The following is a 27,270-nucleotide window of genomic DNA, read 5'->3' as shown; positions in this document are numbered from 1 at the left end:
GTATCCCGAGATAAATACCTGCCGAATAAATAAATGAATGAAAGCTGGTCCATACGAATGTTAAGAATTGAATCTCGCTAGATATACTGGAGCCTTAGTGGTGCAGTGGTTAACAGCTCAGCTGCTAACCAAAAGGTTGGCAGTTCGAATCTACCAGTCACTCCTTGGAAACCCAATGGGGCAGTTCTACTCTGTCCTGTGGGGTTGCTATGAGTCAGAATCAACTCGACAGCAACGAGTTCAGATTTTTAGGTATATTGGCACAACATTATGGCAGCAACTAATACATGACATGCAAAGGAATTTGAACTTTGTTTCCTGAAAGATATGGAAAAGTTTAAGCATGCTAGTGCTTAAACATGTAACCAAATATTTTCAATATAACGCATAAATTTAAAGAATTTTATTTTTATATGCCTTAGGAATGGACCAGATAAAATATTTTGTCTTTTGTGACCAGATAGTCCTTCTGAATGGGGAATTTTTGAGTAAATGAAAAAGAAATGTATGGAATGTCAAAGGTACAGAAGCAGGGAAGCACAAAATATTTTTGAGGAGGAATGACTGAAACCTTTTACCTCTGAGGGGTGGCTTAAGGACATTAGCCAACAAGACAGAAAAATATATATATATATAGAGAGAGTGGCTTTATCATTAACTGAGTAATCTGTAAATATTCACTTAACCTCCTTTGGCTTAGTTTCCTCTTTGTAAAATAAAACTTTGAAGGTACATCAATCCTTTGATTGTTCTAGTTCTAAGTAGTTTTACCTCTAAAAATAATAATAAGTATACCTGAAAAGACTGACTCAGAAAATCAGTGGAGGACACTAAAAATCAGGCTTTTTACCTTGATCTTCACTTAATGGGGTTTAAAGCTTCATTTAAAAAAAAAAAAGTTTTACTGTATCTTTAATTTTATTTGTCTCATAAATTAATTTATGTCCATTATTGCATATATAAAAAATATAATAAGCAAAAATTTAAGAATCAAAGGTCATCTAAAATCCCAAGTCTGAGAGATAACTCTGGCATTTAACCTTTATGATAGATGAATGAGTATGTTTACTGAAAACGTTGGACTTACATAAAATATTAACCCACTTTTTTCACTTCGTACATGATAAACATTCTTTCACAGCAATACATTCTTTTCTTCTGTGTCATTCCTAATGGAAGCATAGCGTTCCTTTTTATGGTTGTATCATTATGGAACTAATCCTCCTTGTTCTACATCCAGGTTGTTTTTTGTGCCTATTGTTGACTAACACTGTTGGAGGACTGGAAAAGATAGTATTGTCTGAATCTGAAAACCTGGACAGTGTTTCTTTGGAAGGGGATATGATGAGATACATTTTGGATGGATTGGTTTGAAGTAACAACACAACATCCACATCTAAAAAGTCTTAAAGTCTCTTGGGAATCTGAATTTAGAGGATGAGTTTAGGATTTGGGAGGAATTAACTTTGTGGTAAGAGCCGAAATTTGTGATGTTGGGGGTTTCCTGAGCAAGGGTTCAGAGACGGAACAGGCCTTTAAACCTCAAAAAAGGACGTGTAAGTCAGGGTGTGGGTATGTTGTGAGGCTGAACAGGCCAGGTTGTTGGAGCACCTCGCTGTGGCAAAAAGCCACAAAGGTAAAACAAAAATAGCCCTGTGTGCTCAGTATGAAGAAAGACTGCCTATTGCAAGTGAAGATTTTAGCTGATTTCCATACACACACATATACATATACATTGGTAGCTAGCATTTTTGTCAATAAAAGAAAAAAAATTCTAGAAGAAGCTGTACTTCTCATTGGAAAGAGTTCTCTTTGTGTGTATTTATTTCTTGTCATTTGTTTGATTTGCTTGTTGTGGTTTGTTGTTTTTGTTAGTATTAAAGCTTAAGGAAAATCTTACGAAGTTTGTCCATATCATTTCCTAAGTATTAGGGTAGAAACCTTCATTAGATTTTCAGAGCAATGCTTAGTTTGTTTAAAACTACACAAATTAAGAAATGCTAGTTGAACTACAAATATATATCTGCCTTCTCCCTCCTTGGGTTTTTGCCTAATGCTGCATATAGTTACAGTTATGAACAAACTAAAATTCAGCTCTAAAACTGAAGGAAAGTAGGTCTTTCAACACAAAACCATAAAATGAGAAGAAAGCCTATTGTGTCATTCCAAATATGGGGCTACGTGTATTTCTGCTGTTGGCATTAGGCAGAAGGTTGCCCGATATTGTTTGTAAGATTCTTCAAATAGGAAAGGTACGTCTTTATTTTTCCGAGTATCAATCAGCCCCTGCTGCTAGGAAATTCTTCCTTAATCTAAGCTAAAGCTTGCTTGATTCAATTTAAATCATGATTACACCGAGCAAACAAAATATCATCAAGGGTGGTTTCTCTTCCACACCCATAGCTGTACATACCCACATAAACACACCCCCTCCCACACACAGGCACTTCAAATTATCAGGTCTCAGATTATCCCCCATTTCCTTACCTTATACATTATAGCCTTTGTTTTTGCTGATAATTCTTTTAATTGTATGTTAATCCTGTGTGAGGACTGGAGAAATTATGTTCACAGCAGTACTGACCAATATTCAGAAATGTGCCCCGAAGCCCAGAATACCCCTTGCAGAAGGTGTTTGCCATAGCTGAAGCCTGGACACTATCAGGCACTTTTTTGCAGGTACCAGAAACACATTAGTCTTTCAATTGACAGATTTGATGCCTTTATACATATTAAGTGAACTTTGCTTTGCCTTATAAATGGCAGAAGGCCAGAAATAATTTCTATGCAAGTCATGACAATCTTTATCTACATATGACACACTCCTGTAAAATGAGAGTTCTGCTCAAATAACTTTTCTTTTGACTGATGATTCACAAGAGAAAGGATTTCTTACTTTTGAATTAACTAGCCCTGTCCATTCAGTAACCACTTTGGCTGAAAAAATTCATCCTTTTTATATTTTTCAGTATTATTTGTTTTTCAGAGATAAACAAAGAGATGGAGGGAGGGAAGAAGAGAGAGAACGAGACAGGGAGAGAGAAAAGAAAGGAGGGAGGGGAAGATCTTTACAAACAAAGGCCCGATGAGAGCTTTAATAACATTTAGCAAGCACCTACTATGCTTCTGTGCGCTGTGCACTTTGCATGAGTGTTTTCATTTAATCTTTCCAGTAATCCTGTTAGCATCATTACAGTAATCATTTAAGAAAGGGAAATGTACATGTAGTTTTGAGTGCAGTTGAAGATTTTGACATTAACTGTTTGGTACCTGGTTGGTTCCTTAAAAAAAAAAAGACTTCCCTCATGTACATGAGTACACTACCCACTTTCCAAATTAGATATCCCCCTGTCGTTTATAATCTCATGCATTTTCCAATATCTCCATGAGGTAGAAATTAGGCAATGAGTATTCCTGCTGCTATACTGAGAACTGCCAAGGAGAAAAAACATGGACATGTCAAGTGGCTTTCCTTAGATCGTATATAAACAGTAGTGAGATTACTGGAAATTGAATTTAGGCCTCCTGACTTGCCATTGCCCATATCTCTGAGCACTAAAGACATTTCCACAAATTAAGTACAAAGGGTTAATGGGAACTGGGAGGTAAATTCTAAAATTATTTCCTTTTGTGTTTGAATTTCAGTATGTTTTAAACAGGGCTTTTTGTTGGTTTATTTAATTGATTTTACTTCTGTTAATGCTCTCCATACTGTTGTTTAGATCAGAAAAGGATGATATGATATGAATTTGATTCACTGCTAACTGACTTTTTGCCAGGTTTCATCATTGTAAACAGACCGATTTAATCTATATTGATTCAAGTGCTGTGTTGAAGTGATTTTTGTAAGAGATTATATGGACAAATCAGATGTGATGCAGGAGCAATTGTTGGTTGTTTGTCTTTTGCAGTCACAATATGGAGCTTCAGTTTCTGCCAAGCCTGAACTACCCCTCTTTTGCACTCCTATTGATCTGGTGGACATTAGTGTGGAAATGGCTGGATTGAAGTTTACAAATCCTTTCGGTCTTGCTAGTGCAACTCCAGCTACCAGCGCATCAATGATTCGAAGAGCATTCGAAGCTGGATGGGGTTTTGCTGTGACCAAAACTTTTGCCCTTGATAAGGTAAGAAAACATTTTTAAAGTCATGTTTACATGTCTATAATGCATTTTGATTAGGGAATACATATTATGCTGGAAAGATATTTCTGACCAAGAAATAGTAGCTATTAAACTATTTGACTAGACAGATTGGAGAGACAGACAAGCACTTTATACACAAAAGGGCTGTTGAGATCTTTAGTAACACTTAGCAAGCACCTACTATGGTTCAGAGGGCCATGTACTTTGCATAAGTGTTTTCATTGGATCCTCCCAATAATCCTGTCAGATAGCACCATTACAGCAATTATTTTAAAAAAGTAAATAAATTTACAGTTTCGTGTGTTAGTTGAAGATTTTGAGATTAACTAATCAGTACCTGTTTGCTTCCTGAAAAAGTCACTCCCCTCATGCACTTGAGTACAGTATTCACACATTAGTTTTTCCTTTCCTTCTATTCCTTCTGTCCCATGGCAAGAGAGGAGCATATATTTCTCATTGTATATTGTGTAGGGAGTATCAAAAATATACATATCACAACCCCATGAATTGTTATTTTGACATTATTCCTTGTTTTGTGATTTCTGGATGTGTGTGAATGAAGACACTTGCTTGAACTCAAAGTTAGACAGTGGATTTGTTTTGCACTAATTCTGTGATCTAACTCATGTCAAAAGGAATCTTTCAGTGTAATTCATTGGTGCTGGTTATAAATAAGATTCTTCTTGCATTTTTGAACGCAGAAACTTTCTCCAAAATATATATACCCTGGAATTCATGTGGCATTATGACTTTGTACTCATACCAGAAGTGGCCATACTTAGTAGAAAATGAAGTCTATATTAAAGTTGAGATTCATTCTTTAAAGTACACAAAGCATATACAAAATATTTTCAAAGAAACAAATGCATGTTTTCAAAGTAAAAGATTACATTCTTAAATGGTTTTGAATTAGAAAAGAACAGCAGAATTTAGCATTCTTAGACCCTTTATTGATAAAATTTTAAATGCTAAACCTATTGATGTATTTAGTACTAACTGGTAGTTAGTAATAATTAATGCATAAGAATGTGTGAATCTAGTGACTAAGAAAAGGGTATCATTATTTAAATCAACCTTATCCTTAGGCAAAGAAAATAATAGAGAACAAACATGCCCCATTAAGCACATTCTTTCTTTCTTTCTCCGGTTACCAGGATCAATAGCTGGCATTATTATGACTAAAACATTACAGCTGTCTTATTCCGACAGCTTTACAAGATGCTACATGTTAAGAGTGGTCAAGAAAATCTAGAGAATCCTCATGAGTTTAAAAACCAGTGCATAAAAAAAAGTCAGATTTTTAAATAGTCAAGTAAAGGAAAGTTATTTTTTTTCCAAATAATTAGGCTGAAAATTGGAAAAAAAAAAAAAAAACTTCCATTAAACAAAGTGAAAAAATGAATAGAGTATACTGGTTTTGGCTTTAGAATACCATGAGTCAATTGTTTACAACCTGTGTAGAATATTGATAATATATTTCTCTTTGTTTCAATTTATCCTTTAAGAATTGCTGTGAAGCTGTAATCAGATGGTTCATCGTTGGGGGAAAACTGAGTGTTAGATAGCATTTAATGACTATATATTTGTTATTCTATTTTTAAAATTTATATGCCAATAGTTTTAGGTGGCTAAAGCAGTACCCGTGAAGAATTGTAGCCAGAAAATAAGTGTTTGCTTTGAATTTACTGTTTCCTTGCTTGTAAAAATTGAATTCTGATTAATCAGAGACGTCTGTCTTTACTCTGTTGGTGACATGCATTGATTTGTGACGCTGTCTCTTTCAGCAACCTAGGAGCAGTTGCTTTTATTAGGATCACCAGCAGAAAGAAATGTGGAAGCTAACTTCTCTTCCTTCTAAACCTCTAATCTGAATTTAATCTATCAATTCAGAAGTCTGTGATGCTAGTTCAAAAGGAGGGTTATGAACAAATGCAAATTAAATTTGGCACATGAAACATAATGATGGGGGGGAGGTTAGGACCCTATTTTACTTTCTTTGATGGTGGGTAGGACAAAATCTTTGTGCAGAGACTATTTTAAACATATTTGTGCAGACTGTAATGACAAAAATAATGATGCCACCTTGGGCTTATAGAATGTCATTTTCAAAGGAGATTTTTCCTCATACAAGATTTAGCAAAATATTCAGTTTGCATCTCCTTTTTGTTTTGTTTTGCTTTCTTATATTGTCCCTAATTTGTGATTGAGTCTGTTGTGAATATATAAGTGTGTCTTAGGAGCCGTGTGCTTTCTTATTGATGAAATGCTGTAGTATACAACTCAGTAATATGAGCACACATTGTTGAGTTTTCCCACAACCTTTTATTAAAAACATTATATGTGCTATATATCTGTGTGACATTATAGCACACAAATTTAGATTAGCCTTATTATAATTTATTATGCCAATTCAAAAAGCTACTTAAAATGTACCTTTAAATTCAGAATCTTGACATTTGAAATTTGGATGTTCTTAATATGACGAAGGTTATTCTATGGAGTTTTGTTATCAGATGAAATACTAATATTTCAAAATACAGTTTTGATGAAGTACAATTTGCCGAGCCTGCATATGATAAAGAAATTAAATGCTTACCAAGGGAGTTCAGTAAAAATTAGAGCCCTGCCTGAACATCTGCTGGAAATTTTATTAGCCTGTCCTACTGACAGTGTGGCTCCCTCGTTGTTTTTCTAGATTGACAGCTGAATATTGCACTGATTTCTGCAGCAAATATGTTTAGGTGAACTTTGTTTCCCTTTTTTTTTTCATTTTTTTGGGAGTTCAGAACATTCTTTTGATTTTCATCCTATATTTTTTTATACTCTTGACATTTGTAGATGCCAGATTGAGGTCTAATACGCTGTAGCAACGATAGACCATTGACTTACAGTGAAATGCCAGTTGATATCTCAGTAAACAGAAATATTATTATTCTTTACTGTGCAGTTGGTATAAAAGTTGCACGTGCTTTCTTCAGAGAGGCAAATGATCAGGTTTTTAATGTCAAATATAAAAAGATCTGTGTTTGCTTCTGGGTTAAATTAACATCAAAGATGGATTTTATTAACTATTTTCTTCCTCCCAAAATCAGTCTTTCCAAGAATGTCCCAAAATACGTAGATTGTGTTTCTTGAGATTATGTTTATGTTTTATCAAAATGATAAAATAATGTTTAAAATTAATTATAAAAGCGCTTGAGTTTAAATTTTAAAAAGTCAAGGATAAATCAACCTGTCCAGAGTAAAGTAAAGCTAAATGATCAAAACAAATCACATAAATGCCCTTTTAACTGGGAATATTTGAAATGGTGTGGACTTGACAGAAAATAACCTCTTGACCTGTGTTCACATAATATTGATAGGAAATAGATAAAAAAAAAGTTTTGTTTTCATTAGCCATCTTGATAAATTTTGTCTTCACAGAGAAATATGTATTATATACTGCAAGTACACCTAATGCAAGTTGCATTTATCTTTATCAGGACGCAGATGAATAAACTCACAAAGAAGTGTTTATTACTATGCTGAATCGAATTCAAACCTTAGCAACAGTTCACTTCATTTACAAGGTATATATAGGCATTAAAGTAAACTTGTGATTGATTTTTAATTAAAAAATGTGTTGAATGCATATGATTTGTCTTAATAAGCATCAGATGTTGGGTAAATAGGTCCCTCTCAACATAACAGTCTGGAAACTAAAAATGGAGAAATATTTAAGATTCTTCATTATTTCTTTGAAACCAAAGTATTGATTGTAGCTATTTTCATCAAATACCACCTTGTACCACATAGCAAAATGCTTAGTGTATAGAAAAGATTTGATAAATATTTCATAAATATTTGTTGGATAAATTAATAAATGAATAAATAGATTTTTTAGCAGCAGCATGTCGAGTTTTTGTTTTTCAGCTACGTAAACAGACAGTTCCCACAAAAAATTGACCATTCTGAGTATTGATCTCTATCAAAGTTGAAAAGGCCAGTTTTTAATTTTCATATTATATGTGTTAGTACATCTATACATGTCAAAAAATAAAAATGTCAGTGGAATTTCTAAATGTGTTTTAAAACTTAAGTTGTTGTATAAACCTTTAAAATATAGAGAAGTTTTGATAAAAGAGAGTAGGAATCATACAATATTAGGAAGGGACATAGAAATCATCTGGCCCAACTACGTAGATGCATTTTGTCAGTAGTCTTGATATAAGAAATGTAATCTGTTCTTGAATGCTTCCAGTTAAAAGGAATATGCTAGATCCTTACAGCAGCTTGTTACAGCTATGTTGTTACTTGCTATCAAGTTGACTCCAAACCATGGCAACCTTATATATAGTAGAAAAAAATGTTGCTCATTCATGTACCATCTTCACAATCTTTGGTATGCTTGAGTCCATTGTTGCAGCCACTGTGTATTTTGAGTGCCTTCCAATCTAGGGGACTCATCTGCCAGCACTGTATAGAACAATATTCTGTTGTGATCCACAGGTTTTCATTGGCTTATTTTCTGAAGTAGATAACCAGGCCTTTCTTCCTAGTCTGTCTTAGCCTGAAAGTATTACTGAAACCTATCTACTATGGATGACGCTGCTGGTATTTCAAATACTGGTGGTATAGCTTCCAGCATCATAGCAACACACAAGCCACTACAGTATGAAAAACTGATAGATAGGTGGTGGATTCTACTTATGGAAGGACCTAATTTTATAAACCCCCAAATGTACCTTCTCATAAGTTCCATTCATTTTTTTCTAGTTCTGCCCTCTGAGACACTATGGAATATATTAGTACAACTTATTAACATGAAGAAATTGTTGATTTTAAAGTAGGTTGTTTTTTGTTTTGTCTTGCTTTTCCAAGTAAATACATACCCTAGAGAAAGGCTAACAAGTATGGAGTGGCAATGCAGTGTAGGTAAAAGAACTTTGGCATAGGATCCTCTGTACAAAGCTACTTCTAAATCATTATCTTGGGTGTGGTGTTTAATATTGTAGGTTATTGTTATCATCATCATCATTATTGAAAATATTATTGTTGTCATTGTAGTTAGGTGCCATGGAATCAATTTTGACTCATAGCAACTCCATATGACAAAGTAGAACTGTCCCATAGGGTTTTTGGGTTATAATGTTTACAGGAGCAGATTGCCAGGTCTTTCTCCTGCAGAGTCACTGGGTGAGTTTGAACTGCCAACCTTTTGATTAGCAGATGAGCCTTAACCATAGTGCCACCAGTGTTCCTTACTCATATTATTAACTGGTATTTATTGAGTAGTTAGAATTTATAGACATCACTAAATATTTTTTTTTCATTTAATCCTCACAATTTCCCTATAAGGTAGATAGTATTTGTTTTTGTTTTTGTGTTTTTCAAATAATGAACATGATAAAACCAAAAAAAAAAACAAAAAAAGCCCAAACCCATTGCCATTGAGTCAATTCCAACTCATAGTGACCCTATAGAGTGATAGGTTGACAAATAAACTCCTGAGGTCTTACAACAACAATTATTTATTTGTTCACAATTATATGCATTGGCAATTTGGACTGAGCTTCTCTTGGCAGTTCTTCTTCACATGGTGTCTGCTGAGCTTGCTCATGCATTTGTAGTCACTTGAAGGGGTATCAGAGGCCTGGCAAGATGACCTCGCTCACGTCTCTGGGGCCTCAGATGCTATTGCTGTAATCATTGAGATGGCTGGCCCCTCTCTTCATAATCTGTCTTACCTCATGGTGTCTCATTCCCATGGAAGCTAGCTTGGGCTATTCACAAGCTGGCAGTGTTCCAAGAGGGTAGAAGTTGAAGCTGCAAGGCCACTTGAAGCAACGTCTCAAAAGTCACACATTGTCACTTCCACTATATCCTCTTAATCAAAGCAAGTACAAGGTCAGTTCAGATTCAGGAGGTAAGAAAATTCCATCCATTTATTAATGATTAATGCAGTATTAACCATACTGCAAAGGGACATGCATACAATATGGAAAGATTATTGCAGCCATTTTGCGAATGATCTATCTAGCCTCCCCTCTGATCACAGTAATTCACATCCCTCCCATACGCAAAATGCAATTGCCCACTTTTGAAGATACCCAAAATGTCATCCAGTCTGTCTATGACTTCGTGATCTTCATCTACTCCAAATGTGTATGAGACTCCTTGGATGCAGCTTCCCTTTATCCAGAATTCTATGAAATAGAAAGACAAGTTATCTTCCCCAATAGACCCAGTTGCCACTGAGTTGATTTCAACTCATGATGACCACGTGAGTGTCAGAGTAGAAATGTGTTCCATAAGGTTGTCAGTGGCTGATTTTTCAGAAATAGGCCTTTCTTCCGGGGTGCATTTGGGTGTACACAAACCACCAACCTTTTGGTTACCATCCAAGCTGTGTTAACCATTTGCACCACCCAAGAACTCTCATACACCCAACATAAAATGATATGGGCAAGATCACCACAATATATATACTCTCATTCAGAAATAGGAGAAATGGAAGGCACATGGAAGGCACATAGAAGTCACTGATCCATAACAATTTTGATATTTATTTAAGCACATGTTGTCAGGGTCCCCTGTGGCTCAGAATATATTCCTTGAGTAAGGTCATGGTATGTTACTTTTGATTAAGCTCTAATTCTCCCTGTCCGTAGTTCCTGCTTCCTGGCAGGTTGTTTCTATCTGCTATTGGCTCTGCCTCCTGCGCCCTTAGTTCTATTATCTGAGATTTACTTTTTTAGAAATGACCCATGTTTTCAGTTGAGTAGTCCTTCCAGCCTGTACCTACCCATAGAATGTTGGGACCCCTATCCCTCTTTTCATTTTGAATTATCCCTTTTAGTTCTAGTTGGCAATGATGTCATTTTAAACTCTGTTTAAAACTTGGTGAATCTGTTAAGAGCTGACTCCATGCCCCAAAGCTACATCTACAATTCTTTTTGAGACAGGTATTTCTCCACTTTGGGCCCTGCTGCTTATACAACGCTTTTAAGATTCCTAGAATCCTTGTTGTCTACCTGAGAGAATCTACTAGGACCTGCTTTAAATCTTTCTAAGGTCTTTACAAAGTAGCTTATAGCAACACCCTTGTCTCACTTTAAGAATATTTTTTCCAACTGGGAGAAACTGAGTATAAAAAATATTTTTCATTTGCTCTAAATTTCTTCTTTCATTTGCTCTGAATTTTGTTTAGCATATTAAATAGATACTTCTTTATTTCTTCTTTCTCTTACAGTACCTTATTATTCATTGATAGAAACACTCCAGTGATACTTTCAGCATTCTGTCTATAAATTTCCTTAGATCTACAAATGCATTAGGTATGTTTTCTATATTCCAAATTATCACCATCAATATTCTTGCCAATTGTTCTGCCATTACATAATATAGGCTTGGGGGCAGATTAACCACTAAGCAAGTATGTAAGTAAGCAAGGTATGCAAGGGCCAAATTGTGTTTATTTACTAATCTGTAGTGTACAATTTCACACGGGTTTCACCACATCTCAGATGTGGTGATAAACAAGTGAAATTGGCACTACAGATTAGTAAGTAAACTTGTACATACCTTGCTTATTGGGTAATCCATCCCTGTAACAGGCTACTCTTTTCCCAGCCTCCAATAGCAATTTTCACACTGCATTTCAAGACTCCACTAAAATTTGTCCACCATTCTTCCAGGCTTTGCTAACAGCCGATTCTCAGCTTTTCAAGCTTCCACCTGCCTCTCATTCCCAAAGCCAATGGCACATGCTTTAAGGTGTTGCTATGTTAGCAAACATAACTGATTTCTGTACCATTTTTCTACTGCTGCATATCAAACCACGTAACAATTTGGTGGCTTAAAACAACCAGTAATCTACTCTTGATTCAGTATGTTGGCAGTCTAGTCAGGTCTCAGCTGGACTGGCTTGCCTTTGCTCCATGTGGTATTGGCTGGCCTCATTCATACCTTTGCAGTCAATTGAAAGACTGCTTGATGGCTGGCTGTTCTTGATGGCTTCATTCACATGACTAGGTCCTCATATGACATGACTGGGCCTGTCTCTCTCCATATGGTCTCATCTTCAAGGAGGCTACAGTACTCTTGTTCACAAGGTGGCAATGTTCTAAAAAGACAAGAGGGGAAATTGCAAGGCCTCCTGAAGCCTAGGCTAATAAATTGCACAACATGATTTCCGCTGTATTCTGTTGGTTAGAGCAAGTCACAAGGCCATACAGGAGCGATGAACGTCGAAATAACTTCTCCCATCAAAAGACTTTAATTCACTACACCAGGATTTGAACCAAGGTCTAACCTATTGCCATGGAATCAATTCTGGTTCATAGTGACCCCACAGGACAGAGTAGAACTGCCCCATAGAGTTTCCAAGGAGCAGCTGGTGGATTCGAACTGCTGACCCTTTAGTCAGCATCCAAACACTTAACCACTGTGCCACCAGGGCTCTGAACAAACGTCTATTTGATTACAAATTCATGCTCTTCTCACTATACCATGCTGCTTAAGAATTTATCCTCTCTGGACCTCATTATTTTATGTGTGAAATGAGGGCACTTTGACTGCATCAGTGTTCTGCAGAGACCAGGAGTTTAGCTGAGCAGGTGCACTGAGTACCCTCCACCCTGCTTCAAGCAGAGCAGCAGTTTTGTTTTTATTTCTATTGACATTCTATGTAAGCTTTTATTACGAGAGAATGAGAGAGTGAGAGACATACACAGAAAGTGAGAGATGAGAGACAGAGAGGCAGACAGAGGGAGACAGAGGCAAAGAAAGAATGCTCATTAGTGCTCTTCTTTAAAAAAAAATGTTTGAACATATGGTTGAGCCCAATGATTTTTAAGTCCATTTTTTTTTACTGAAAATCCTATACTTCTGTAAATCTACTGTCATCAGATACCAATCTTCTCCTATACTATTTTTGTCAATCCACACTGGCTCTCTTTCTAGTTCTCCAACATGGCAGGCACCTCCCTATCTTTGGGCCCTTTGGCTTGATGTTTGCTCTGCCTGGAATGCTCTGCCTACAGATCTTTAAATGATGGGTTCTTGCTTCTCATTCAGTGCTCGGATCAAAAGTTACCTTCTCAGAGGAGCCTTTGCTGACCACACAAAACTGAAAGTGTCTGTGCCATATTACCCTGGTTGGGTTTTTCTTCACTGCACTTAGTGCCATATGAAATCACCATGCTGTTGATCATTTATTTGTTTACTCATTTATTTTCTTTTAGTCTCTTGAAAGTAAGTGCCATAAAAAGAGGCATGTTGTTTCTCTTACTCACTAATGTCTGCCCAGTGCCAAGAACAATGTCTGGCAAATAGGAAGGACTCAATACATACTTGTTAGATGAATGAATAATTATAGGATTCTAATTTGAATCACAATTCCACATGACAGCTCTTCAGTTACTTGGAGACAGCTCTCATGTCCTATCCATAAGCCTTTTCTTTTTTCTTTCTAAGTAGTCCTGTTTTCCTTCACATAATAAGGTTTGCAGACATTTTACCATGTAGGTTGTCTGCTCTCCCATGTGGATTGCAAGAAACTTCTTTCCATCCACATTATCTTAATTGAGAGGAAGTTGCCTGCATTTGTACAAATTGCTAGCACATATCAACCGGATGAGTACTCAGGAATAACACTGTCAGGACTATAAATGCTAAAAATAATATTTAGAGTTGTTAAGACAAATTTCACAAATATGTAACATACTATTTTAGAGCCTAGGTAATTCTCTTTGGATTACAGTAGAGAACATCACAAGTTACTTTTGTAATTTGTTTTGGAAGGCCTTATTAAAAATAGAGATTTGGAATTTTTAAAACATTAAATCAAACTGATTTATTACTATTAAGAGTTTCTACATTACCAAGTCATGAAAGTCTATGAAATAATAAATGAACACGAGTCCAGTGCATTGTTTTCACTGCTATAGTTCTTGCTCAAAAATTGTATATATAATGAATTACCATTTATTAAGTAATATTGTTCCCCTGAAATATACCTATGCATTAACTAAGGAATTGTAATTATTTAAATAAATTCAATGTAAACTTCTCATCTGGAGGACTTTTAACATACTAAAATCACAGCTAATTTCTGCGTAGCAATAGTTGGATTGTCATTGGGTTAAGTTTTTAAATTGTTTACAATTCTTTTACTGAAATTTATACAATTGATTCATTGTCAAATGACTTTATTTAAAGGATACAGTTCAAATGTGGTAGGCCTGTGGGAGATTCCATCCAAATGTGCAGTTCAGGACTATTTAGCTAGCTCTTCTCTGAAGTAACCTTGGTCTCTTCAGCAAAAAAATGTGTGTGTGTGCTTGTACACCCATTTGTGTGTATGCTTGCAATATTGAAGCTAAGTCTTGCAAGTTAGAATCTAACAAATACACCATTCTCTCTCCTCGGAATTCTAAATTAATCATAGTTTGTAACCATGCCACGTATGCCAGACTCTGCTTATGGAATAGAAAATATAAGATATAACGTTTTCAAATACACAGATTAATATGTGTATTTCTGGTATTAAGTAGAAATCATTTAATTGTAGCCAAAGTAATATTTTTTGAACAGGTAGAACATTGAAGCTATTTAAACTGCTCCAATTTTTTTACATTTTATTTCACAATTTGTGCTAGTTGACTATGAAATAGACTGATCAATTTTCCGATATAATTACATCTTCACCTCTTTTCCGTTTCAGACTGTGATTTCACACTTGTTAATTAGTTAATCATTTTAGTAGGGTGGACAAGGTGAGACTCAAATAGACTTTTTAATAATATAAATTGACGTGTACAATTTTGATCTGGGCTAGCTGGTAAAACTTTCCTTATAACAAAAAATACCTCTTAGTCAGATCCTTTTTAATTTTTTTTTTAAGCATCTAGTGTTAAGGTTAATGGAAAATTCTTATAATTATGACTTGATGGAAATTTCTTTAAAGTACAGTCCTGCTGTTTGAGAAACTGATTTTACCCTTACCCTGTCTCACACAATTTTTTTGGAGATTTTAAGTTCAACTAGCTAAAAATCTCCATATTTCAAACAGGGAATTGTTTGAGCTTAGGGTGCATTGAATGTATGTTCCTGGTAGTGGGATATTTTAGAAAAAGATAGTGTGAATGGTTACACAACTTGTCACCGAATTGTATATGTAGAAATTTTTGAATTGCTGTATGTTTTGTTGTGTATATTTTCACCACAATTTAAAACAAAAATCTCCACATTCTAGATCTGTTAAAATGATGAAATCTTTGGTTGAAATTTCACATAAGTTAAGTTCCATGTTACTTTCCTTAGCTTTGTATTTTATGTATTTTTAACAACATTCCAGTCATTATTAAGTAGGAATGCTCTTTATCCTTCTTAAAAAATTAAATATAAAACCCAGTGATTACTGTATTATCCTTCGTAAAAAAACTAAACATAAAACCCAATCATTACTGTATTCTCAACTTTTTTATTAAGGGCTTCTAGGTACATTGGCTATTTTGTTGCAAGGCTTACTCAGTTTTAGTAAAATTACAGTTCTTGTTCTTCTTTTTCTTACATAATTTGCAATATGCTTCATATTCAGTCACCACTACTTTGGAATAAGCTGTCATTAGATGCACAAGGAAGATATTGGTATTTTAAAGGAATGTTCAATCAAACTGCCCTTTCACACACGATTACCTTTTCTTACCTTGCTTTCCCATCTGCTTCTTACACTGCAGTGAAGTTTGCTGCCCTTTCATCCTGCTCTGCTGTTCATTTGCACGTTTTTACACAATATCCCATATGTTTGTAACAGTTTCTCACTTCTCTTCTGGCAAATCCTCCTTCTATTAAAATTTAAATTTACCTAAGAGTGCAATCAAATAAAGTGCCACTTTTAAGTAGATGGACCGGCTGGATGTATCCTGAGAGCTCTTGCTAATGTCCTTTATTTATTTTCTTTTTTATCTCATTCCCTGAACAAAAGTTTATAAGGCCCTGACAATGTAGTGTGTGTGTGTATATGCATGCATATGAAAAATGATTATTCTAAAAAGCTTAATTTCTAGTTCAAAACGTATTTATATACCAAAAGGCAGGATGTGACTGAATGTTGACATAAGACAGTAAGGATGTTTAGACTAAAAGGTTACTTAATAAGGTATATTTTTCTTTAAAGTGAAAGAAAAATGACTTCACATTTGGGCTGTGTCTGTATTCTAAGCAGCATGGATAGCATGTGACTATCCAGGATCATGAGGGTGCTAAGCATATTTAAAAGATTTAGAATAATGCAACATAAGATGATAGATGTAGAGACTGTGGGAAAGACCTGACCTGTAAGACTAAGAATTTAAATGTGATTGTGTAGAGACAACAGGGAACCTGAAGAAGTTTTAAGCAGGGAAATGACATAATTCAATTTGGAGGTCACTGTTAATTATAATATAAGTCCTATTCACCATTTCAACAATAATTTCCACTTTTCCCCTCATGCAACTCTCTTTTTTTGATTAAACCAGTCTAGTTACTTGACTTTTGCTTATATCATCTATACCTTAATTTGGCCATTCCCCATTCACAGGAAGGCATCTCCTCCTGTTCAAATATAAAAATCCAAACCATCTTTGATGATCCTAGTCCTCTGTGGCTGCCCCAACTGATGATTATCTTCTCTTCATTCTCTGAGCTTTTATAGGATGCATGATCCATACTACTCAATTGACACTTATAAAATTGAGTGGATTCTTTATGTGGTGTGTGTGTGTATTCTCCCTGCCTGAACGTTAGCCTCTAGAATGCGGGTCCTGTAACCTTCAGGTAGTGCCAAGTAAAATGCCTTGCAAATGGAGGAGCCAGAAAGTACCTATTGATTGACTAGTCCCCTGGTCTAATTAACAGGACAGTTGTATTTTGGAATGTAATACGCTGCTCCTCGTTTAACAAATATTAGATTAGTAAATAACGCTAACCATTGAAGACCAGTTTTACTTTACTGGATAAATGTAATTTTGGAGAGGTATAATATTCTTTAGGAGACATACATTCTTTTAGGCTAACGCTTTTTCTCGTGAGTGCTTTTATGGATTCTTTTGACTCTCTGATCATAGCTTACTCCCAATACAACCTGTGAACCCTTTGAATACCTCAGTTTTTCTCTGACGTCTTTCCAGACGTCTCTGCTGAACAGAGTTTCAGGTGACTTCACACTGCCTTATTTTATATGGGTCCTTTAACTGGCCCGCAGGAAAATCTTACTTATCCTTTTCCTGACCAATCCTGGGAATGCAGGCTGGTTCGGTGGGGTTATATCTCTTTTAGCGCATCGTCGAGCAGCAAACAACTGAGCACTCACCCTGTAGACATGTCAAGAAGGAGTGGGACCCTGTCCATTGTGCGCCACCATTTCAAAAGGGAAAATTCGGGGAATACATTCAAGTGTTCTGAGGAGTCTTCTTGCAGCCCCCTCCTGGGGCTTGGGGTAACGGTGGGACTCTTAACACACCATTAGCGTGTGACAGGGAGATCATTTTATAATCTCCAGCAACCCTGTCTTTTTTTTTTTTTTGTATCCTTATTGGAATTGAAGTGTGTAAGAGTTCTCTAAGAAGATTTTTGTCATCTGCTTGGACATTTCTGCAAGGGGGAAATTTACTTTTGTAACTGATTTCTGTTCCCCTTAGAGTCTCAGCCAAAATTTACATTACAATATGTTACATTACTGAAGTCTGTGTTGAATTTTAATGACTGACAACAATAACTTCATGAAAAAAAATCCTTAAATTTTATAAAATCTCTTTCATATTGAGATATTTTTCTCAATGTTCTGGGTATCATGCATATTTTTTACATGACAACAGGATTGTTTTGCTTCAGGAACTCCAAGAAAGAGATACCAAGATGTGATTGAGCACCCAGGGATTTTAATAGGTGAAATGCTTGTGAGAAAAAACATGGAGAGAGCTGGGAAAGGTTGGGACAGTTGTAAGACAGAAATATTAAGTCTGATTTCAAGTGGAGGAGACAAGGAAGGAAGACTGGATGGAAGCATCCTAGACTGCCTTGCAGTCTAAGTAAGTTTCCGTGAAGTCATCAGAGGGTGCTCCTGTCTCTCAGAAATGGGCCTGCCTTAGTGTTCCTGCCCTGCTCAGGCAGTGGCTGGGAGCAACCCTTGGGAAGCATGGCCCCAGTATAAATGCAGGAATGGATTTCAGAGTGCGATAGCTGGGGCTCTTAGTGACAATCCCTGTAGTTGGAGTTCTGTGAGATTGCTACGAGGCTATTTGGACTTCAGATACACCCAGTCTAATGTAGGCAACAACTTGAAATATTTGCATTGTATTTTGAAATCTTCTTTTGATCAATATAAGGATAAATCATATGATACTAGTATAAATACAATTTATAGTAAGTTTCTCTTGTTGAGTATTACATTGTGGAAGGAGAAAAAATAAGTTTGTGTGCAAAAGACTGGAGGAGTAAAATATATGCTAAATTTTAAACCATGGGCTTCACAGCCGATCATGTAGTTATTATTCAAGTGTTATAATTTTCTCCCTTTGTTTTGAAGAAAATGTTGAGGGTCATCTCTTTCTTACAAATGTGTTGACTGTCGGTAATTTATTTAACTTCCTTCAACTTCAGTATGTTAGCTTGTAAAAAAAAAAAAGACTGTAATAACTGCTTTTCTTTTCTTACAGTATTCTAGTGATGCTGAATTTAAAAAATAAAATAAATAAATAATTAATAAAATAAAAAATGATTTGTAACATGTAAAACACCATATAAGTCAAAGGTATAATTATTGTTACCACAATTCGAATAACAAACTAAAACGTTAGTAGTTATGTGATCATTCATTATTTAGTAAAGTGTAGAAAATTGCTATAATTGTGCCCTTCTCGTTTAAGGACTCATCCCCACTAGTACCACCCATATCCAAGCCCGCGTTATTTCTCACTAAATGCCGTACCAACCTCCCAAAAAAGCCTCCGTGCTTCATCACTTGCCCTACATTGCAGGCTTCACCCAACAGCCAGAGTCGCCTCTTACAACTTAAATCAGATCATACCCCTCCTTTACTTAAAACATTTCAATTGCTTTCTTTGGCCCTCAAAATAAAATCCAAATCCTTGTACAAATCACTTTATCGTATGGCTCCTGTCTGTCTCAAACCTCATCTCTTTCTTCTTTGCCTTGAACCAAGTAGGCTTCAGCCACACTCGCCTCTCTAAGTTCCTCCAACAAGTCAGCTTCCTTCTTACCTATGGCTTTCCGCTAACTGTTCTCCTAGCCTGGCATTTTCAGGCCTTTAAAGTCAAAAAAGAAGAAAGAGAAAACTGTTGCTAATGGGATAGTTTAAATAATACCAAAATAATTCTGTTCCCATAGGTAGTTTATATTTATTGTAGTTTGTCTGTGTATTGCAATATCAGAAAATGCAGGTGATGATTACTCAACTAAACGATAAAGGTGTAGTCACAAATTCTTCCTTTCTGTTCTTTTCCATTAACAGAAGATTTTATGATTTTTAAATCTTTCAACAGAAAGTACCCTTCTATTAGTTCTGAAGAGAAAGAAGATAAAGGGCCATTCTTCCTCATAGCTGTTGGGATCTCATTCGTTACCAAGAGCAAAACATTTTAAAAAACACTTTTTCAAGTAAAATTAATAGGTGTTAATGTAAATGTTAAAATGCCCAGTTGTGATTCATAGCTCCTGGACCTCTTTGTAGTTCACTGAAAGAAAACTAGAAAATGCTTGCTGGCCCTAGAGTGCCTACCATCAGTGTGTGTGGGATTTGTGTCTATAATTGCTTTTAAAATTAATGGGATTTAATCGTGTAGGTCTCCTACACACAGATCAGAAAATTTAGTCAGATTACTATGGGCATAGCCAATCATGGAGCCTAATTCATACTAAATGTAATTTAAAGCGTTTTACATTAAAACATGAAATAAAACATATTAAAAAGTTGGCTCTATAGCCATTTTTGGAGCAGGTACCTAAAGTGTCTTTACTATTTGACTTCCCATATTAAAAACAGAGAGAGAAGTTTATAAACAGTTCAATAGTTGGACAGGCTACATATTGATTTTTTTTTCCTTTGTTATATAATATTACCCACTTCTCCACCCAGAATCATGTCGTACAGGGTTTGAGAGTGCTAAAAACATGGTCGCTGTTGTGTATTGGAATGTGCAGAGAAGGAAAGGCTGTCACAGCAGTCAATAAGATCTGAGAGGTGTTGACTAATTGCCTGCTAATTACACAGTAAATTGTCTAATTAAGCTGATGGTTAATTAGGGTACGCTTGCACAGCAGTCTTGTGGAATTTGTGTCTGATGTCTGGGAAGCAGCTTGTGTAATTGGCAAACTGGTAAGGACTGGCAGAGAACATGACTGGAAAGCTCCCTGCCAGTGGATGACAGAATAAGGATTTAGTGGAAACAAAAGGGTTGTCATTTTTATCCTGAAGGTTTTGTTTGAGTTCTGCAGCTATTCTGTAGTGAGCAATTGAGAAACACAACTGAGGCCTAAACTGCGTGATTAAAAGAAGACTGAAAATGTGTTTCAAAATGTGAAATATGCTGCTTGCTTGCCATATTTCGCCTCTGATACACTATATCACATCATATTAATGTACACATACACTTTTACAGTTCCTCCTTTTAACATATGTTATTTGGTGTTCATGTGGAAAATGATATGATGATCCCGTGCCTCTAAGGCAAAAACGCCTTTTATGAAAATATGAGAATATAACAAATGTGACTAATTAGAGAACACTGGAAATGAGAACTTTGAGTCCATTATTTAATTATTAACTTATACATTACTTTGAATTATAAAATTATTAAACATAATAGACGCATAAGTTGGAGTAATATTTTCAATAAACAAAAATTATATTGTGATAAGATAATTTTAGTTTTAGCATTCATGCCATTTTACCTTGTAACTGACTTTTGCTTATAAGTTAGTAAAATGTAAGGATAGAATATTTCAATACCCCGTTACATTTATTTCATTTCTGAGGAGGTGTGAGCAGTGTTTGATGAACTAACTAACTGTATGAAGAATATGAGTGCATTTAAAATATAAGATCTAGGAGCGCTGGTGGCACAGTGGTTAAGTGCTACAGCTGTTAACCAAAAGGTCAGCAGTTTGAATCCACCAGCTGCTCCTTGGAAACTGTATGGGGCAGTTCTGCTCTGTCCTGTAGGGTCACTATGAGTTGGAATCGACTGATGGCAACAGGTTTGGTTTGTTTTTTTTCAGAAGTTAGTGTTTTTTTGTTTGTTATAGCTGATCAGGTTCATCTTTTCGTTTCAAAAAGTGATCTATGGTTGAAATATAAACATGAGCATTCACCACATAAACTACACTTTATGAATGAAGTTCAGTGCATACACATCTCCTCTTTATAAGAGACCCAAACAAAAATGATCACCTCTACAACCACTTTACCACCCAATTTCTAAGTCTTCTTTGAGGATTTTGAAATAAAATTTTGAATAGAACATTAGGTTGTAGTTGAAATAAAAGGCCACAGGTGCACAATGAATCTTGGATTGATTTATACTTTTGTGTTAATAAAGCATGAGAACATTTTAAGTATTTTAAAACTAGATTTCTAAAAGATAAGAAGGCCTGGATTAAATTACAATATGAAACTTTTTTTTTTAATTGGAAGAGTATGTATATTTTTTCTTCCCACTTTGTTCAACAGGGAATTTGAAGTTGTGTATATATGTTTTCAGATAGAGAAATATACATAATACACTCTCTAAAATGTTTTTGCAGTAGGATTAACCTTGGAGATATATCCATGGTAAATGAAAATATTTACTGTTTTAACTCCAAGGTGTTTTTCAACCTATTTCAGATAAGTTTTAAAATAATAAATGACAGTCATAAAAATAGATGTAAAATAAAATATTTTTTATTTTAAGAATGAAGAAAATAATATTCATTCCATTTGGACCTTAGGTTACTGAGTCTTGGAAGATTTTATAAAGAAATTATGCAAGATAGCAGAAAAGTGAATTTACCAAAGGAATACAAGGCTAAACGTTGAAATTGCTTATTTAAATATATATCCCCTGAGGGAGAAAAATGAGATAGAGGTCAGTGTTGTAACTCCAGCCGTTCTACATTTTGAGCCACTCAGTTTTTCATTTTATTCTTCATGGAGATAATATAAAAAGTCTATTCATTATAAGTGATAAAAGGTTTTCATAAAAAAATCAAGTAGATCTGTTTACCATGGTAATTAAAGTCTTAAAGAAGAATTTTTACAAAACATAACCTTCAAGAAAAATCCCTGCTTTGTATTTACATATAAATTTCAATGTGGTTTTCTATTAAGTCAAAACGTAGATGATTTCCATTAATATATAGCCGTCACAAGAAGAAATTCTATATATTATGAGTCCATGTATTCATCTGTTGAGAACTTTGTCCTTTAAATACATATATACATATATATATATATACACATGTCTAATAACACATTCCTTTTTAATCCCTTGGAAAGAATTATTCCTGTAATTTAAAAAATTCAGAGTGAAAGAATACAGTATTTAGCAATCTTAACCTTCAACCTAACTTCTAGTATTCTTCTATTGATTTCATTTTATAACTCACATATTGTAAAACTCACCTTTATAAAGCATAAGATTCAGTATTTTTAGTATATTCAAAGATTTATGCAACAATTATCATTATTTAATTATTTCCAGAAGATTTTCATTACCCCAAAAAGAAATTCCATACCGATTAGCAGTCACCCTCCACTCCTCTCTTCCCCTAGTCCCTAGAAACCAGTAATTTGCTTTCCATCTCTATGGATTTGATTATTCTGGATATTTCATATAAATAAAATCATATAACGTGTGGCTTTTTATGTCTGGATTTTTTCACTTAGCATAATATTTTCAAGATTCAGCCACATTAATAGCATTTATCAGAACTTCTATCATTTTTATGGGTAGACCATATTTTCTTTATCCATTCGTCAGTTCATGACATTTGTTTTTTTTCTACTTTTTGGCTATTATGAATACTGTTGTTCCAAAATGGCTACACAAATTTAGATTCCTACCAGCAGTGTACAAGAGTTCCAATTTTTCCACATACTTGCCAACAATTATCTGTCTTTTAAGTTATAGCCAACCTAATGATGTAAAGGCCACCTGGATGGTGTAAACAGTTAAGCACTCGGTTCCTAACCAAAAGGTTGGCACTTTGAATCCACCCAGAGGCGCCTCAGAAGAAAGGCCTAGTGATTTACTTCTGAAAATTGTCACAGCCATTGAAAATGCTATGAAGCACAGTTCTACTCTGACACACCTGGGTCTCCACGAGTCTGAATCAACTCGACAACAACTGTTGTTGTTTTTGTTTTGTTTTAACGGGTATGAAGTGACATCTCATTGTAGTTTTTACTTCTGGCATCCTTGATAACTAGAATAGTAAAAATATGAAGACCTGATAGTGATCTTAATATTCTTCATAATATATCACTGCGACAGCTAGTTGATACAACTGGCAGTTAAAGGAGCTGTTTTTATCTCCTCTCTTGTTCTAGAAAGTGTGGTCATCAGGGACAGACTGACTCAGTTCTATTGGAGGCATGACCTAATAGTAAGTCTAAAGGTAGAATTTGGGGGCGGAGTAGAGGCAACTTCTAAAGAATAGCCAGTTAATATGGGCTTCTGACCTTTGGGAGAATCTGTTACTGGATGGTGTGTATTCAAAGAGTAATCTCCTATTGTTTGGTTATTTATATAGTTAAAGAAAATGAATAAAAGTTCCAAGCTAAATTTTGAGGGGAAAAAAAACAAACCCCAAAACAAAACCCTGAACCAGAAATCTAAAGAGATACTCTAAAGCATAGAGAGATATTCTAGAAATCTAGAATAAAGCATATTACTCTAGGAATGTTTCTTAGTTTCTTGTTGCTGCTGTAACAGATATTCCACAAGTGGCAGGGCTTTAACAAACAGAAATTTATTTTCTCACAGTTGGGAGGCTAGAAGTCTTACATCAGGCAGCTGGCTCTAGGGGAAGGTTTTCTCTCTCTGTCAGCTCTGAGGGAAGATCCTTGTCTCTTTGCAGCTTCTGTTTCTTGGTTGGTGTTCTTTACATGATGTGGCATCTATTTCCCCCACCTGTGCTTCCTTGCTTCTATGCTTATTCTGCTCCTTTTATATCTCAGAAATGATTGGTTTAAGATATACCCTACATTGATATGACCTCATTAACAAAGATAACTCTATTCCCAAATGGGATTACATCCACAGGTATTTTTTTAATTATTGTTGTTAGTTGCCATCAAGTTGATTCTGAGTCTCAGAGACCCCATATGTGCAGAGTAAAACTGCTGCATAGGGTTTTCAAGGCAGTGTCCTTTCGGAAGCAGATGCCAGGCCTACCTTCCAAGGTACCTCTCCGTCCGTTCAAACCACCAATATTTTTGCTTGTAGATAAGTGCTTAGTTAGCCATTTGAGTCACTCCCGTGCACATGTATAGGGGTTAAAGTTTACAACGCATATTTTGAGGGGACACAGTACAATCCATAACAGAGTCTGAATCAGTTGTCCTGTCCTGCTCACTCTTGCCCTAGTGTGTTATTTTAGTGCTCTAAATCCTACCGCCCAGACTGGGAGCTAAGAAGACTCACCTTAGCTCCAGCTCTTGTCTAAAAGCTCCCATTTGCAGATGAGGGGACTAAACCCTAAATTAATTAACTGATTTGTCCAAGTTCATTTAGATGGTGATTAGATACTCTCAAGCCATGACTTGACCCTCAGCACTGTGTTCTTTATGGTGGATTGCACCCTCTGTACTACTTTGTAGGAGCCTGGTAGTGCAGTGGTTAAGTGCTCGGCTGTTAACCAAAAGATCAGCAGTTCAAACCCACCATCCACTCTGCGGGAGAAAGATGTGGCAGTCTGCTTCCATAAAAATTGGAAAGAAAAAAAAAAAACACCAGTTGTCTTCGAGCTGATTCCGACTCATAGCAACCCTATAGGACAGAGTAGAACTGCCCCATTGGATTTCCAGGGAATGACTGAATTCGAACTGCCGACAAATGCTTAACCACTGCACCACCAGGGCTCCTCCATAAGGATTATAGCCTTGGAAACTCTATGGGACCATTCTACTCTGTTCTACAGGGTCACTATGAGTCGGAATTGACTTGATGGCAGTGGGTTTGGTACTTCTTTGTTTATTTTATGGATCATGCATGGTACAACTATAAGACACAGTCTTGGCCCTAAGAGAACTTAAAATCTAGTGGTAAGATGCACAGTGAGTAGCCAATTTGCATACTGTGTAAAATGTGCTATGAGAGCAGTAGAAACAAGGTGGAAACAAATACAGAGGACGACTAGACCAAGCTGAGGGTGAGGAATGTATTAGGAGAAAAAAAGATAACCAAGTGTAGTTCCTATTGGAAGACTAGACAGCTCACTGCGGATGGGAGCACAGGCAAAGTCTGAGAGAAAGCCCAGTAGAAGTAGGAGTTTAGTTTCACTAAAAGAACGGTGTAGTGAGAATAGGAGAGTTAGACGGGAGCCAGGTAATAAAGGGCCTTTCTTGCCCATCGAGAACAGTTTGGATTTTACCTTAAAGGATAATCAATGAACTTTAAGCAAAAAAAGGACAGGACAGGATCAGCCGTGCATCTTAGGATGGTTTCTCTGGCATCAGTGTATAAAATGTCTTAGAAAATAGCTATGTACAACTGGGGGAAGACAATATATTTATCCCATAAATATTTACGACATGCTACTCTATTTCCAAGCACTGAGCTTGGGCGCTAAGGATAGAGTGGTGAGGAATATGGCCAGGCCCTAACTTCATGGGACTTACAGACACAAAACGCTATGGAAGAAATGATTTGGGCCCAAGTTTGTAGCTAGAGCAAAGTGAACCTATTTGCGATGTATAAAGGAGACTAAGGTGGCAGTCTCAGCGCTGATTGCATGAGGCTAGAGATGGGGAGGAAAGAGACAAGAGTGACTCTGGGCTCTCTGACTTGGCAGCTGTCTTTATGTTTTTTCCATTCACAAAGAAAGAATACAGGAGAAAAGGGTGACTGTTAAGTTCTGCACCAGTCACCGATGCGGGACTTTTCAGTATCAAAAGAAAACTGTCAATGGACACTTTCATTCTCCCACTACAATTACTTAAAATACTTGGAAGGAAAAGGTCACTGTAATAGAGGAACTGCACTTATTAAAATTGAACTGAAAATGTTAATAATTTTTCAGATGAGATATCGGTACTAATGTAGCATTCTAAAATTCAAACTCAATAGTATTATTCTAAAATTAGATCTATGACAAACATCTAAAGGGGAAAAGTTAAATAACAGAACACGATGTTAAATCAATATGATTAATTAACTTGATATAAATAACTTGAGTATTGTTATGTTTATCTGTAAATCATTTATCATGGTACAAGCTGTAAAAGAAAATCTTAATAATGATGATGATGTGTGTCATCCTCCCACCCATCAGAGGTGTCATGACAAATTGTTAAACTGTCTAGCAGCACTTCACAGATCCAAATCCTAGTGCAATAATAATATAATCAATAATAATAAAATCAAGAGTGGAACAAATAATTTTAATGCAGCTTGGAAAGGTAGATGTATTAAAGCATTGAGTTTACATATGAATAAACTACAAAAACAGAACTCTTCATCCATTTAAGTCCATGTGTATGTTTGTGACTTTTAACTCCAATTCAAGGATAGAGGGGGCACTGAGAAAGACAGAAGAAATATTTCTGTAATTTATTAAGATGTGAAAACTGATCTCTGTTTCTCTCTCTTTTCTCTTTCTCCTATCTTTTCTCTGTCTCATCTTTTTTCTCTCTCTCTTTTTCTCACTTTCTCTCTCTAGCAAATGAAGCACTGACTATTCACATAGACTCAATTACTAAATCCAGAACAGGAATCAAATACACATCCTCCATCTGCACGTCTGTCTTTGTTCAAAGCCTCATTTATCTTCGCCTAGGACATTTCACAAACCTTTTAAGAACTCTGCTTTCCATAGTCTCTCTTAATACAAATTAATGGGCATATTTTTAACCAAATTTATCTGCATAAAGCATATTTGG

The 27,270-nt window shown here is 35.6% G+C and overlaps 1 protein-coding gene across 1 annotated transcript in view; it reads left to right on the top strand.

Moving 5' to 3' along the window:
• Positions 1 to 27,270, top strand: part of DPYD (dihydropyrimidine dehydrogenase) — a 926,643-nt gene that overhangs the window by 478,369 nt on the left and 421,004 nt on the right. The window contains exon 14 of the mRNA XM_023733350.1: positions 3,912 to 4,127. Coding sequence (XP_023589118.1) covers positions 3,912 to 4,127 — 216 coding nt within the window. The remainder of the gene's footprint in view (positions 1 to 3,911; positions 4,128 to 27,270) is intronic.

This window comes from Trichechus manatus, unplaced genomic scaffold (assembly GCF_000243295.1).
Source record: "Trichechus manatus latirostris isolate Lorelei unplaced genomic scaffold, TriManLat1.0 scaffold00058, whole genome shotgun sequence".
Taxonomy (NCBI): Eukaryota; Metazoa; Chordata; class Mammalia; order Sirenia; family Trichechidae; genus Trichechus; species Trichechus manatus.
The sequence above is the reverse complement of the archived record's forward strand: the minus strand, read 5'-3'. Positions and strand labels throughout refer to the sequence as shown.